General features: G+C 38.1%; 1 protein-coding gene and 1 pseudogene across 2 annotated transcripts in view; both read left to right on the top strand.

The window, feature by feature from the left end:
* The window catches only part of LOC102596797 (proteasome-associated protein ECM29 homolog), a 52,542-nt gene that overhangs the window by 17,347 nt on the left and 21,767 nt on the right, over positions 1-13,428 (top strand). For both annotated transcript variants that reach the window (XM_006356315.2, XM_015312811.1), the window contains 9 exons: positions 1,269-1,647; positions 1,757-1,941; positions 2,057-2,129; positions 4,377-4,527; positions 4,619-4,788; positions 5,011-5,352; positions 6,091-6,258; positions 6,374-6,667; positions 9,888-10,064. In XM_006356315.2, coding sequence (XP_006356377.1) covers positions 1,269-1,647; positions 1,757-1,941; positions 2,057-2,129; positions 4,377-4,527; positions 4,619-4,788; positions 5,011-5,352; positions 6,091-6,258; positions 6,374-6,667; positions 9,888-10,064 — 1,939 coding nt within the window. The remainder of the gene's footprint in view (positions 1-1,268; positions 1,648-1,756; positions 1,942-2,056; positions 2,130-4,376; positions 4,528-4,618; positions 4,789-5,010; positions 5,353-6,090; positions 6,259-6,373; positions 6,668-9,887; positions 10,065-13,428) is intronic.
* Positions 6,674-9,752, top strand: LOC102600065 (uncharacterized; annotated as a pseudogene).

The raw sequence follows: 13,428 nt of genomic DNA on the forward strand, positions 1-13,428 counted from the left end.
ATATCGTGAGTCGCTACCAAAGATATGCCTATGTCACATTATACAACCTTCTCATCAAATGTGTACGACTTGAGAATATTTTTTTAGTAATTTGCACTTAAATTTTGAGGTAAGGCTCTGTGGAAGTTGGCAATTGTGTGAACAAATTGCACTTGGTAACACCAGATTATTCGAAGGTAGGTGAATGCCGTCTGCTTTTGTCTGGGTATGGAACAGTGCTGGCTTCTCTGTGGGTGCTATTTTAATAGGATGATTCCTAACTGTAGCTTCAATTGAACACTGAAGAGTTCCATCTAGAGACCTTTTATGCATAGTTCACTTTATGTAGGTGGACATGTTACCCTTATAACTCTTCTTCTACCAGAGAATATGTAACAAACTTGTCAATAAGGCCTTTCCCAAGTGTTGTGGTTGAGCTGGCAGAACATGAATGTTCAGGTTCAGTTCTCTCTACCAGCTTAAACTGTTGATAAATAGTTTATGGTCTCTTAGGCCTAATTGTAAAATGCAATTAGCTAGATTGTATTCAACAATGGAGGAGGAAAAGCCCTTTGATCAAACAAGTTTTAGCCTCTTACAGTAAAGTGTGCTTCCCTTCCCCCTAATCCAAAAAAAATTGTGTCTCCCTCCTCATTTGGTGAAACATGGTCAGTGAAGATTCATATAGCCGACCCCAACTTGTATGGGACTAAGGCATGTTTGTTGTGGTACTTGTTTATGTAATTTTCTTTTTCTGGGGGGAGAGAGGGGAGAGGGAGGAGGAGGTTGGTGCATTTTGATATTCCACTATTTTAATTTTCTGGAATTTTGTCTAATTGATGTGGATTCCCTACCTAATGCGGAAAATAGCCGCATGGAGTGAAAAGGCTTGAAGTTTTTCCTCCACTGAATGTAAGCTAGCCCATAGATAGTCTGAGGATTCTAGGGTCCAAGATTGCAAAGATGAAGCCAGAAGAAATAGCTTCCTGTAATTCCCTAGGTGTTTAAAACTGTCTACTGCAAATATTTGGCTGCTCATTTTGTTTATCCTTTCAAATGGGTTCTGGAGGATAGATTAGTAGTAGACTAGTAGTGATGGAAAGAAAGTAGGAAGTAACTAAAACAGAAGACATGGTATTCCTCATTGTTGAAAGAGTTTCTTTTGTTTTATAGTTTCTTTTCAAGTTACGTGCAATGTATTGTTTGGTGATTTCTTCGATGGGTTAATAGCTATATTATCTCCTCTTTCTATACACCGTCTTCAAATGTGCAACTTGTCTTTTCCATAGGGAAATTGCATTAGAAGGTTTATTTCCTGATGAAGATCAAAGGAAAGCAGTAAGCAAAAGCCTCAACTTAAAGTACCCAAAACTTTCTGACATGCTAGACTATATTATCCAACAGCAGCCTGCGGTGTTGGATTCTGCTAGTGTGGGAGGTTCAAAGCTTCTTTTTCCATCAAAATCTTATGTGGCTATGATCAAGTTTTTGTTGAGATGCTTTGAGGCAGATATGAAACAGAATAATTTGGTGGAAGGTGCCCATTTTTCGGCTACAGTTGAGAAATTATGCTTGCTTCTCGAACATGCAATGGCTTACGAAGGTTCTGTTGACCTGCATGCTAATGCCTCCAAAGCGCTTATATCTGTTGGATCTCATATGCCCCAGGTAGGCTCACATTTCCCTTGAATGCTAGAAGAAGAGGACCACCCTAAATTCTCATTTTATATCTGATGTATGGGTTCAGGAATTTTTGGTCTTCTAATATAATTGACAGGTGATAACTTCTCGATATGTTGATAAAGTTGCATGGATGAAGCAATTTCTGGGGCATATTGACTTTGATACACGTGAATCTATATCTCGCTTAATTGGAATTGCTTCCTGTTCACTTCCTTTTCACAGTTTGTCTGATCTTATTAGTGAAATGATTGCCTCAATCGGTACAACACCTAAGTTAAGGTTGTAGCTTGGATTATTAAACATTTAGCTGTTTGTTGCTTCTTGCGGATCATCTCCCTTGTTGGAGCAACTGCATTGGCTTCCTGATGATATAATGCATTATCAATTCTTCCAGGTTCGAGATGCAGCATGGTCTGCTGTGTACTTTAGGCTATGTTACTGCAAATTGCATGTCAAGAACTGTTTCTGTAAGTTTTTTTCCTTCGGCATTTTGCATGTCAAGAACTGTTACTGCAATGTGCATCCAGGTGCTTTTTGTCAATTGATGTAAAATGCATTGTAGAACATCAGTGTACTTGATTTAGATGGATACTTTGTTAGCCGAGTTTAGTTGTTGCATATATGCTTCATGTATTATAACTCTGGTTCTCTTCCTCAGTATGACCTAAAACAATGCTTCAAGAGTAGATGGTACACCGGCTCTGCATCATATAAAGAGTGAAATCATTTTACTTCCAATTCCTAATCAACCCTCTGTGGATAGTCAAAGTTGAGACTGAAATATGCTGATCTCATAAATGAGTCAAAGCAATTATGCGTTGCCATATTTTCCAGAGTTTGGTCATACTTAATTCTGTATGTTTTATAGTGTATTATAGGTGTAGGTGTATTGTGTAAGAATTAAGGTACGATAAACAACATTAGTTTTCTCTATTACTTTCGTCCCCTCAGGACGACTAGAGCTCATTCATTTTTTATTAAAATTTTGAAGTTGCTTCCACTTTATGCTTCCTAGCCAGATACCATTCATTCTTTTTGTCCTACTTGCATGGTTCCTACCTTTAACGACCAAATATTTCTTCTTTGTTTAAATTTGAAGTTCCTTTCCAATTTTCTTGTTTCCTCTAATCCTCCTTTCTCTGCCTGGTTTTCCCGACCTGCTTCTGACACCCTCTTCTGCTCGCTGATGCTATAGCTGTATGTTAATCCTTAGTGGTGGCCTTCTCATCCTTTTCTGCTCATTTGGTCTATAAAGCCTTGGGGCAAAGGGTAACGGAACTGGAAAAAATTAGTGGAACTGCGTTAAATTGGTTTTTTGATAGTTTAGGAGGGGTATAGATGATAGATCTTTTGGTTTTGCTTACTGTATACTCCTGATGTAATTACCACTGAAATACACCATTGGTGTATTGCTGTCTATAATATGTTAACTTTCTCAAAAAAAAATTGGTTTTTTGATAGTTTAGGAGGGGTATAGATGATAGATCTTTTGGTTTTGCTTACTGTATACTCCTGATGTAATTACCACTGAAATACACCATTGGTGTATTGCTGTCTATAATATGTTAACTTTCTCAAAAAAAAATTGGTTTTTTGTTCAGGGTAGCGGGGCAGTCAGTTCTCAGGGTAGGATCAAGTTAGTTTTATTTAATTGGTAAGTAGGACCAAGTTAGGGGTAAGGTCTGTGTACATGATACCCTTTAAGTTCCCAACTTGTCCAAGAGCACCCTGGGCCCCTTGGGTCTCAACTCGAACTTTACCAACAAGTTCCCAAACATATCCAACCTATTCAAAGTCTCAAAAAACATGATTTGGTACACAAATACTCAGAATGAGGGGTCGGGTTGTTACAATCTTTTACTGATATTAGCACATGTTACTTGGTCAGCAACCACCTGATTTTTTTTTTATAATTTTGATGACAAGGGAAACCCGCCGCCGCTACCCTTTGGGTGCGCACAAGGTAAAACCCCCGCTCCTATGCAATAGCTTGCAAACCACATAGGAGAGGTAACCTGCACTAGGCAAGCCCGGTGCGACGAGCTCGACCCAGAAGGCAAACCCCCACTTGATTAAAGACCTGAAATTGACCAATAATCAGGTTATAGCACCACTTTTTTCTTTATGGAATGTAATTTAGGTGTGGGGTAATTCACTTAACAGAGGGATGATTGGTTTAGGAGAGAATGTTGCAGTCGCGGAATCTACTAGGAGCAAATTTAGCACATGTTCATTTGAGTAACCAATTATCAAATTGAATACCTGAAATTGACCAACAACCTGATCATGTTGTAGAAATGAATGCAGTCATGTGCTTAGTGATAATTCTAGTTTTGAGGCTTGTCTGGCAAAATGAAAGACTGCAGCTTTTGGAAACCTAATAATGCATGCTTTGCAGGACAGCCAGATAGCAAAGATATTGTGTATAGTCTAGCACAAAGACAATAGATACTGATATGGGATCTCATGGATGCTTTGATTTAATTGACATCGTTAAGACTTGAGAGTTATCTATTGCATGGTAACTTAGAAATAAAAAATATGCGATCAATTTTTTTCAAAGATTTACCATCTTAAATGTACACAACTTGTGGATAAACCTATGCACTAATTGTTTATTTCATTATAGATCTTGTATTTATTGATTTTGTTTCGATAAGCTTTCCTGTTGGTTACATAGATCTTTGTGTTGCTTTTCTTTCTACATGTGACAGATCCCAGAAGCTTTACTCCAGAGTACACTTAATTGTCTGGTCGATGTTGTCAATTTAGAGACTGCCACATTGGCTTCTTTTGCAATGCAAGCGCTGGGCCATGTTGGACTTTGTATCCCATTGCCTCTCCTGCTGGTAGACTCTAGTTCAGGTGTGTTTGTATATTTATTGAGGCCACTATAGAATCTGTATGTGAAGCATGCTTGTAGCATAATTTTACTTGACCAAGCTTAAAACTGCAGTTCCCATATTGGTTGTCTTGCGTGAAAAGTTAAGCAAGCTGCTTGCTGGTGAGGACGTGAAAGCAGTGCAGAAAATTGTTATTTCGTTGGGACACTTGTGTGTCAAGGAATTATCCTCTTCGCATCTAAATATTGCTCTTGACCTGATTTTCAGTCTAAGCCAGTCAAAGGTAAGTGAAATTTCCTCCATTGATGGCCCTAAAGGTCTTTCTCTATGTTGGTGACATGCACAAACACTCTTTTTCTCAGGTTCACAGCTGGAGGAAAACACCTTCTTAATTGTTATAATAATATCACTGTTAAATAGTGTCTTTCTTGTGCTCCTGCGTGGCATACATTGAGTTGTCATTATTTTATTTCCATCTGGGTTTCCTATTTTTGTTGTTGATCAGGTAGAAGATATCTTGTTTGCTGCTGGGGAGGCATTGTCATTTCTATGGGGTGGTGTTCCTGTTACTGCTGACATGATTCTTAAGAGTAACTACACTTCACTTTCCATGAGTTCAAACTTTTTGATGGGAGATGTGTCTTCTACAAGTTCTACCTGTGTGGAATCTGAAGCCAATGAAGATGGCCATGGTACAGTTAGAGATGCAATCACTAGAAAGATTTTTGACGATCTATTATACAGTAGCCGGAAACAAGAGCGCTGTGCTGGCACTGTCTGGCTTTTGTCGCTGACAATGTATTGTGGTCAGCACCAGGCTATCCAGAAACTGCTTCCTGACATCCAGGTATCTTGAATTTAACTTGATGCTGACAGTTCCATAGCAAAATCTTATAATACATACCTGGGAAGAATTTCGAGCTGGTTTGGGGTAAATCCTAATGTTGTTGTCTATCTGGGAGAAGTACTCAAACTATTGCTTTTCAGCTCTATTAGCCTTATGTGTATGCTGCCAGGACAGTCTTTTATTTCTTTTGATTATTGGGATATATTATTAGTAAAATCTAGAAACTATTACAAGCTTTGACCTTCCTAGGGATAGGATTTCTTATTTGATTCATAAGTAAATAATACAAAAGATGGCAGTATATCATAGTACAAAAGTAAACCGAAAACTTGGATTTTGCTTCCATGCTTAGCTAGTGTGTCCGCCAACTGGTTAGCTTCTTTGTAGATACACTGAGTCCTTGTGTTTCCCAATCTAGTCAGGTATAACCTGCAGTCATCTATTACATTTTTGATAATAATCATTTCCATTAGAGATCACGTGTATTGTTTCATAGTCAGTCTCAATTATGATAGTCACAATTTTGTTTTGAAGAGTGATGTTGAGACAGCTTCAAGCATCTCTCTTCCCCTGATAAATACAATTTTAATTACTAACCACTGGGGTGCCTTTTAAACTGTGAGGCATATGCTTCTTCAATTATCTATAGACATCAAAGTAACCTCCTTTTATTTTGATGTTTCCAAAGAAAACATTTTACCAGAGCCTTTTGAGCCACTGACTCTTGTACTATTGTAGGAAGCATTCTCTCACCTTCTGGCTGAACAGAACGAGCTTACACAGGAGCTGGCATCTCAGGGACTTAGTGTTGTGTATGAGCTTGGTGATGCTTCTATGAAGAAAAGCTTAGTGAATGCTCTTGTTGGCACTCTTACTGGCTCTGGGAAGAGGAAAAGAGCTGTTAAGGTTTGATGACTACTTTTATCTTGCTCTAATTCTTGAAAATCTTTCCTCGTGTGTTATACTATGAATACCCATTTTTTGCTCTGAAATTAGTTTTTTTTAAAAAATTTGTTCCTAGCTTGTAGAAGATTCTGAAGTGTTTCAAGAGGGTACAATTGGTGAAAGTCCAAGTGGAGGGAAACTAAGTACTTATAAGGAGCTTTGCAACTTGGCAAACGAGATGGGGCAGCCAGACATGATTTATAAGTTCATGGACTTAGCCAATTATCAGGCATCTTTGAATTCTAAAAGAGGTGCGGCCTTTGGATTCTCCAAGATAGCCAAGCATGCTGGGGATGCTCTGCAACCTTACTTGCATGCTCTTGTTCCAAGACTCCTTCGTTATCAGTACGATCCTGATAAGAATGTGCAGGTACTTCCATATAAGTGCTTGTGCCAAGCTGGTGTTCTGTGTACTCCTAGTTTGGTAGGAGCTTAACTTAATAGTATTCCATTCATGCAACCCTAAAGATCATTTTGGCTGTTTCAGGTGATATGTGAACTGTTTAGTTTGTTATATTATGTTTTTCTCAGAATTTGTGTAAGATGGAGATAAAGGTGGTTCCCATGCAATTTGTTATGTTAATTTTGTGTGTTAAATAAGCTGATATCCTACTGTCTGTGATTGTTTTGGCAGTTTTAGCCGCTAACTACGAAATGTTTCGTTTGTTATTATATGCTTATGCTTTTCTCAAAAGTTGTGGTAAGAGGGAAAAAAAGGGGTTACCATGCAAAGGAAGACAGCCAAAGAAAGCAGGGGGAGGTGTAGGGGGTGTGGTGTAAAGGGGAGAGAAAAACAGTTCAAAAAACTCCTGGCGATAAACCAAAAGTCTCCTCTCTATATTTTTTCAACGGACGGACACAGAAGAATTTTTTTTGCAAATGGAGAATTTTTTTACTTTTCTCTGTCTTAAATTTACATATTTTCATAATGGATACCCTGCCCGACCCGGAACACGTTCAATATCGAGACTCAATATCATTGCTGGCCGGCGTGTTGTTTGCCGCTGGCGAGATATGGCCGTTGGGCCGCCTTGTGACATGGATTTATCTAGAATTTCATTTCTTCTTTGATCTATTATTTTTACGATGCCCTACCTGAAGAGGAAGATATTCTCGGTCAATATTGCTTTGGGACTTGGAATTATGATAATGGCTTCCGGGGGAAAGGGAATGTTGGAGAAGGTGAAGAGGTTTTTGAAGATTATATATTTCATGGTGGCGATGTTGGCATTGTTGCTGGTACTATCGGCGCCGCTGATTGTGGCAATTGGGGATGGTTTGGTACCAAGTGTGTTGATTTCGACCTTTACATGCGTAAGATGTTACAGTTTCAAAGAACATTTGCAGAGATATGCCTTCAAAAGCACATTGACGGACATTCCTCTCGTTTCTGTGATGAGATCTCTTATTATCCCCTATGTTTATTCTTTGTGTGATGGCCCTGCTCTTTCGCATGGACCATACCTCGGAATGGTTATATTCTGTTCTATCATTTCCATTATTCTTCTTTCTATCAAAGCTTGTATTTTCTGTCAATTCATATCTGGAGGTTGAAGCTTCATCTTCTATCTCAAGGCAAAGGCCTCATCTGAAAAAGTCATGGGGGTGTGCCTGTGTTGTTTCTTTCTTCGGTAGTCTTAGCTCTTGGACATGCTATAATTGCTTACAGAACAATCTTTTGAGCAAGGAGGAAGCTTTTGTTTCACCGAGTTGACCCAGAAGCTGTCCTTTCGTGCAAAGTTGGATTCTCTTCATACAGTAAGGTACCACAATCACCAATTCCGACAGGTAAAACAAGAACTGAGAGTGATATGAGGAGAAAACTTGCAGGATCGGCTCATGAGGATGGGAAAGTCCCTGCTATATTGCTTGCTGATGTTGACAGTTCTTTCATTTCTTGCCTTGGGCTCTCTCTTCATTACAAACTTTGCTTGCCTGGCTCACCTTACTGTTCTTTGTCTTTCAGACCTTCTTCTGCTCACCCATTGCAGGTTTTGTCAAAAAGTGATTATCGTATTCGGAGGTGCCACAGTAGTCAATTTCATACCCACACTCTCTCTATGCCTCTTTTAGATGTGTCTCCAACTTCCCCAGTTCTGTCTGAAGAAATTCCTAGTTTCAGCCTAGATGAAACTGGTGATGATGATGATGTTGGTAAGGTGGGATGTTCATTCCCAGTATGAGATGTTGAAGGGAATAATCAGTTTATTACTGTTCTAGTGCATGGTTTTGGAGCCGGAGGTTTCTCTTAGAGAATGATGATGGATGAACTAGCCCGATAGGTAGGTTGTGCAGTCACAGCCCTCTACAGGCCAGGATGGGGATTGACATCTAGGCCATGTCAGAGACTGGGAGGAGAATCAATTGCCTAATCCCTGCAAGATTGAAAGTCAGGTTGACCTGCTTCTCTCGTTTTGTTCGAGTATGGGTTTTACTTCAGTTGTACTTGCTGGTCATGATGATGGGGGTGGATTGCTTGCACTGAAGGCTGCACAAATAGTTCAGTCATCCAGGAATTCGATTAATGTCCTTATTAAGGGGATTGTATTATTGGATGTTAGCCTGTGAGGAGAACTGGTTCCAGCCTTTGCAAGGATATTATTCTGTACTTCTCTTGGGAAATTGCACTTGGTGCATCCACTGTTGGGAACAGAAATTACTCAAATTGTTAATAGACGTGCATGGTATGTTGCCACCAAGTTGACAACTGATGTTTTGAGCCTATACAATCCCTCAGTATGTGAAGAAGGATGAGATGAAGCACTCCATGAGGTAGGAAAACATTCATCTGAGACAGTCCTCTCACCTGAAAATGCAACACAACTGCTAAAAACAGTTGAAAGTTTATCAGTTCTGCTGATCGGAGGAGCTGAAGATGCACTTGTATCTATAAAATTTGTTCAAGTGATGACATCAAAACTTGTAAATTCTAGACTGGTCGCCATATCTGGCTGTGGACATCTTCCACATGAGGAATGTACGAAAGCATTGCAAGCAGCCATGTCTTGTCGTTCATCAATAGAATTTGTGGAACCACACTGCAACTTCAGTAGGATGCTCTAATGTCAAGTTACAAGTATTTATTCAACTAATATTTTTGCCCATTTTTTTTACGTACACCTTTTGTAATTTTTCTTTTCTAAATTTACTCAAATAGTAGAGGTCCAAGTCCACCTCTCCTTTTGGTAGCTTTAATTCTGAATTTGCAGCTTGAGTGTTAGAGCTTTCAAAATGTTATCTTTCTACGGTCCCTCCTCTCTCCTTTCTTGTTTCTGTTTGCAGATTCTTATACTCGGTTTTGGTTTCTGTTTCCTACCACTTAAGAGTGGAGAATGGAGATAACATCTTTGTACATGTTCTTTTTTCTTTGGAAGAGTAGCAGATTTCCTGCTATAATCTCTCGAGCTCCTTCTCTCTATTTGTGAAAATTCTGAGTAACAGTATGGTTGGATACACAAACAGTTATTTCTTTAAAAAGAAAAGGTGGTTACCATGCAGTTTGTTATAATTATTTTTTGTATTAAGGAAATTGATATTGTACTGGCTGTAGTGACGATGCCCATTTTGAACTATTTTATCTTTTCCTTTAGGATGCGATGACACATATTTGGAGATCACTGATTCCTGATTCAAAAAAGACAATTGATGAGCATTTTGATCTTATTATGGATGATCTTTTAACTCAAAGCGGATCCCGACTTTGGCGATCACGAGAGGCTTCTTGTCTAGCGCTTTCAGATGTAATCCAAGGACGTAAATTTGATCAGGTAAATCATTGATTTGTCATCTTATGTTCAAGGAAATTGCACTTGTCTGTGATAAACATTTAGAAATCTTGATTAGAATGATATTCAGAATTATGATCGAGAAAGTTGGTCAAAGTTTTGAGGTTATAGGGTGGAAACAATTGCATATATGACTCTTGTCAAAAGAAAAGGAAAGAAGAAAAAGAGATAGTTATTATTGAGGTACTTAACAAAAATAAATGTTATTATACTTGATCTAGAGAGGGAATTTGGAGGATGACAGAAGTAACTTATTTTCTATACAGAAAACTGTTCCCACCAACACTTAATTTTCTTCATGTACTGGTGCCTAGCTTTGTATCTCTTTACCAGCATCAAGAAAATTGGCTAGCTTATATCTCTTTACCAGCACAAATTCTAAAAAAAAAAAAAAGGTTTACAAATCCCAAAATATGATTTCTTATTTATTATTTCGTCCGTCTCATTTTATGAAGCAGTGTTTTATTGGCCACAAAATTCAAGAAAGAAAGACTTTTGAAATTTGTGGTCTAAAACATGCCACACATTTCTGTGGCTATAAAATATCATTAAGGGTTAAATGAGAATTTTAAAGTTCAATTATTTCTGAATAAAGAAAGGTGTTATTCTTCTTTATGACAGACTAGAAAAGCAAGGGTCACAGAAATGGGACAGAGGGAATATAGTTATTGTTATATTCTTAATTTGACAAGTCTGAGCACAAAAGTAAACTAATCTGAGGATTACAGAACCTTGCAATTTGAGAGAGCAGACTACTCGTTTTGATTGTCCATCATAATTGCTTGTTGAGGTCCACTTGGTCTACCCTCACTAAACATTTTCTGAACTGAGCTAGTGGTTTCTGTATTACAAAAACTAAAAACAGTTGGGCAGTTTCTTTTGGTCACATTGGATATTTTGTTGATGCTTGATGCTTCTAAAAGCTATACCAAAAGAGATAACTAATATGATAGTATCAGAAAGTTTGATGATGCGGTGAGATATTGTAAAATTTGATAAAGAAGAAAGAAGAAAATGCTTTTTTTGTATTTCAGTATGCCTTTACATCCCATGAGAAAGGGGTATTATACAAGTAAATCTTAACTAATTAAGGAAAGACAATCAAATGAAATAAAAAAAATACGTTTTTCGTATAATTACGCTAGGAAAAGGAAAAATGATTTCCTAAAATCACGCTAATGAATTACCCTTCGGGTGGCCTAGTGGTTTGGGCTTGGGACTTCCATGTTGGAGGTCTCAAGTTCAAAACCCCTTGCCAGCGAAAGTTAGGGGTTTGACTTCTGGGTCGAGCTTGTCGCACTGGGCTTGCCAGTGCGGGTTACTCTACTGTGTGGTTTACAAGCTATTGCATAGAAGCAGGGGTTTTACCTTGTTCGCACCCAAAGGGTAGCGGTTGCGGGTTTCCCTTGTCATAAAAAAAATCATGCTAATGAATTAACACAATCAACACTCCCCTCAAGTTGGAGCAAAAATGTCGTAAACACCCACCTTGCAAACCAGAGTATGAGAAGTCCTTTTACTGAGGCCTTTTGTAAGTACATCTGCTAGCTGTACTTCTGAAGGTACATGAAGTGAACTCAAGGTGCCACTAGTAATTTTCTATTTCATGAATTCCCAATCAATTTCAATATGTTTTGTTCAGTATGTTGAACAAGATTCTGAGCTAATTGATAATTCTCAAAAAAAAAAAAAAAAGATTCTGAGCTAATTGATTGCAATTTTTATTTTGAGGAATGGTAACATAGATTGCAACTTTTTCTTAAAGAATGGTGACATAGATTGCGACTCTGTTATCGTACTACAAGGAAAGTTTCCTTTTCTTTTTCCTGAAAAATATCAATTCTTCTAGTAACTTTTGTAGCCAAAGAAGCTCACAAATGCCCTCGGACATAACTCTATTCTGCTTCTACAGTTGATCTTGCAATTATATTTTACTTCTTACTTCTCCAAGTAACTAGGTTCCTCCTGCGAGTGTACAATAATCAGATGTAGATCTTTTGTCATCTAAAGATCAAGCCTGATGCCCTGATGTATGTCCATTTTCAGAAAAATATAGATAACTCACCAGTATAAGAGAATTCAACTTTGACAGATTGCATTATGAGATTTTTTGCTCTATTTCTTCTTGAGTAAGTTATCAAAGCATATTTATCCGAATACCCAACAACTTCCCTTGAGTTATTTCTCCAACTTCACTTTTCCCTATGGGTAGTGGTTTTAACAGTGGAACTAGGGGGAATCATTTTTTCCTTCTTATTGCTCTCCTCTGAAGAGGTGATGGTGTAAGCCTGAAATAGCTCAAATTCTTATAACGTAAAATGCATGCTGACAATAGATCTCCTGGAGTGAGGATGAAATCATTTGTAGCCTTTTTGTGTAGGAGAATACCCAATAAGACACACTTAAGGGCTCTAAGATCAAGTTTCCTAGAACTCCTAGTGTGAACCAAACCTAAACATTTTTCGGAGGAATAATATGTTTATTCTCACCCTTTAATGCCTCGAGAGGACTCTGATGATTGAGGGTTTTAAGTGGCATTTCTTTTGATATGATATACAACAACTAGAATGGCATCCCCAGTGGTTTTTTGGTAGATTCAGGGTTAACATAAGAGATCTTGCCACTTTGAACAAATGCCTATTTGTTCTTCCAACAACCCCATTTTGTGCACTAGTGTAGGGACAACTAGTTTGATGGATTATCCCATTGAACTCCCTTAAGCACCAAATCTTTTATGTATGTATTATGTGCCATTTTCAGTTCACAAATATCTGAGGCTCAAATTGAGTACAAATTATCTTATGGAATGACTAAAAACAAGAGAAAACCTCACTTTTGGAGTTTTGGTTATCCTAGGGTAATAATCAATAAAGGTAACAAACTATCAATTTTCAGGCAAAGAAGTAGTTTTAGGACCTCGGACATCTGGCTGAATAATCGTAATATTAGTACTTCTATTATCACTCAAAGGGTAAGAGTTTCTCGTATGCTTGATATATTCACAAGCATTATAAAACATGGAGTCAAACTTAGTCTGGAAAACAAATTAGGGTACAACATCTGTAAAACCAAAAAGGATGGGTGCCCCAACCGTCTATGCCACTGGGTTATTTCTTGATTAACATCCTTATTTCCTCCAAAAAAGGGCTTAACTAGAGTCTCCAGTCCCAACCAAATAGTTATAAGTCGTCATGCAATTTACAACTGCCAATCCTGTTCCTTTTTTGAAGATCCTTAAAAACACAGTGGTTGAGGAAGAACTCACTACTACAACTTAGTTCTTCAGTGATGGGGCTAACAGATAACAGGAAGATAACAGGAAACTCAGGTACATGAAGAATGGATG

This window comes from Solanum tuberosum, unplaced genomic scaffold (assembly GCF_000226075.1).
Source record: "Solanum tuberosum cultivar DM 1-3 516 R44 unplaced genomic scaffold, SolTub_3.0 scf00217, whole genome shotgun sequence".
Classification (NCBI taxonomy): domain Eukaryota; kingdom Viridiplantae; phylum Streptophyta; class Magnoliopsida; order Solanales; family Solanaceae; genus Solanum; species Solanum tuberosum.